General features: G+C 31.2%; 1 protein-coding gene across 1 annotated transcript in view; it reads right to left on the bottom strand.

Moving 5' to 3' along the window:
- Nucleotides 1–1,164, bottom strand: part of LOC136796950 (odorant receptor 85b-like) — a 13,745-nt gene extending 12,581 nt beyond the window's left edge. Inside the window, exon 1 of the mRNA XM_067052158.1 lies at nt 326–1,164. Within this exon, the coding sequence (XP_066908259.1) occupies nt 326–1,164 (839 nt within the window). The remainder of the gene's footprint in view (nt 1–325) is intronic.
- Nucleotides 1,165–2,774: the final 1,610 nt, after the last annotated feature.

The raw sequence follows: 2,774 nt of genomic DNA, 5'->3' as shown, positions 1-2,774 counted from the left end.
TTTTGTAACTATGTGTTTGTATCTTTTTTAGCCCTGACGAAGCCCTGCAACGTGGGGCGAAACGTTGGCTCAATAAAATAGTATAATTCTACTACTTGAGTTTTTTTTTTTACCGCACCCGGACCATATTCCATTCATAAATATTAAATACTTTCAAACAATCAATTAATAAGTACATTAAATCCATAATTTACCATACTATTCAGACTTTTTTTGTTCCACATAAGGTAAGGTATCTGCTTTGACAATATGATCACTCATTTATAGGACATCTTTTATATCTATAAATGTATACTTCAGTTAAACGACCAAGATGAATAAATACCTTAATAATTTTTGATGATCTTGTAAAATTCTATACAACTCTCTGTATCTTTGTAGATTGAATTTCTTGTACTCTATGGAATTTTTTTGGTAATCAGAGTCGATATTTAAATCGGAAATATGCGATCCTAGTACAACAAAGTGAGCATAAAGGCACATCAGAATTTGGTAATAGAAGCAAATAAACGCCAGTACAAACAAACTACCCCACACAACTAACGTACCTTCGTAAACTAAAACAATTTCATACCAAGGGGACTTGTCCATTGGCAAAGGATACCATCCTGTGGATATCTTAAATCTTCCTGTGGTGATGTCGAACATGTTACCGGTGTGATAGAGGATGTAGTCAACAGGTACGTCGGGATTAAGAACAATTAGGGACAAGCCTGTAAAAACAACAACAAGAGCTACTAAACAGAAAATATTCGTCTGTTTAATTATCTTGCGGTAAATAGAAATTACTTTTTCACTTTGGAACTCGGGTATACTTTCCTTGAGGAAGTTCTTCGTCATCAGATTGTTCAGTCGACAAATTCTATCCAGGTGAAACCAGAAAACCAAGTGCTTGCAACAAACCTGCAAAGACGGCAAGGAATGAAAATTCAGAATAGATGCTTTTTGAAGATCGACTTCGATGACGAAGAACCCAACGTACTGGCAGATTATGGACGGTACCATTAGTAAAAGTGTTATAATGACTTGGAATTTCAAGACTGAATTCTTCTTCTCGGTTGTCCTGTAGTCATTGATGACTCCCCATAACCCGAAGAACTTGAGGTACTTGATGTTTATCCCGTCGATGACATCGGAGTCTGTGATAGCTGCTTTGTCGCCCATTGTCTATTGCAGAAGACTGAACTGGCCAACCAATCGGCTTTCTTTTAAGCTCCCCTCCTCGCCTAAGACTTCATTCTCATATTAATGTTCCAATTACCGAATATAAATTAGGTTTGTAATAATTTATCTCTAGTAAGGCCATTTCAATCAATTGTAAAAATTAATCTTAATTTCTGCTGAAGTAGTTTCATTATGAAAATATGCCTTAGAATGCAAAATAAGGAGGAAGTAGGCAATTTTAATTAATTTCTAAGCGACATTTACACTTAAATTAATTTTTATATCATCAATAGAATCCTTAATCATCTGAGGAAAACAATTCAATTTTTTTTCTGTCGGTTTTACTGAAATATATAGCAAACTGTATTTTCCTACAATATTTTCGTTAGCATTCGTAGTTTTTTGTTCAATTTATCCGAATTGTATGTTGGTGGAGTACCTCTAAGACAAAAAAAAAAGGTTGGAAAAGTCTTTTCAGGAAATAATAACCTACAAGTTAACAATTTCTGAAATCCAAAGGATCGAAAAAAATATATATATTATACCAAAGTAGATGAACCAGTAGTAGGCATATGAGATTTTCCCTCTTTTTATATAAACAATTTTTTAATGATCACTGCTTAATATTTTATTTTTCACATAAGGTAGAATAAAAAAAAAATTTTTTTTCCATCGATTTTACTGAAATATATGATAAAACATTCAATGTATTTTCCTATAATGTTGTTAGCATAAATACTTTTTTGTTCAATTTATGCGAATTGTTTATTGGTAGAGTACCTCTAAGACATACCAAAAAAAAAGTTGAAAAAGTCTTTTCAGAAAATAATAACCTACAAGTTAATAGTTTCTGAAATCCAAAGGATCAAAAAAAAAATATTATACTAAAGTAGATAAACTAGTAGTAGACATTGATACAACAGGCATATGAGATTTCCCCTCTATTTAGATAAACAATTTTTTTATAATCACTGTATAATATTTTATTTTTCACATAAGGTTGAATAAAAAAAAAATGTTTCACTTATATGCATTTAAAAAAATAAAGAAATAAATAATTTTATCTGCATCAAATCTCCCAGATTATAACAGGAGTTATAGTGAGTATATTCGGCGAAAATCTAATACTGAGTTTCAACCTCTATTGTGAAACATTGAGGTGGAACTGTCCAAGTTTGAGTTGGCATTACAGGGGTACAGGAAACTAGGTTATAAATGGTATAAAATATATCGACATTTTGCAGCATAATTTTTTTTTAATATAATTTATTTATGATAATTACAACTGTATTTAAATACATACGACTAGTTAATTTATTATTTGCTATATAAAAATGACAGTATAAATGACATGATACCAACATGTGGAGATACGATCAATTGATAAAACTCCAATAACATTTCCAGAAGAGGTCTCGAAATCACCTGCTTTTAGTATCTGGTTCATGCTGATTCGGCATCTTATGGAACATCATATCAATTTTTTGATCCCACATCAACTTTTCAGTTGTTGTTTTTTTTTTTGTTGAATATACGTCTCTTTTTTTATTTTATACCAGATCGGCCTGGTATAGGCCTTATATGGTTGATATAACCGTTATATTATTTAT

Source organism: Halyomorpha halys, unplaced genomic scaffold, assembly GCF_000696795.3.
Source record: "Halyomorpha halys isolate HHAL.00 unplaced genomic scaffold, Hhal_1.1 Scaffold83.1, whole genome shotgun sequence".
NCBI lineage: Eukaryota > Metazoa > Arthropoda > Insecta > Hemiptera > Pentatomidae > Halyomorpha > Halyomorpha halys.
Note: the sequence above shows the minus strand (reverse complement) of the source record. Positions and strands in the feature narration are given on the sequence as shown.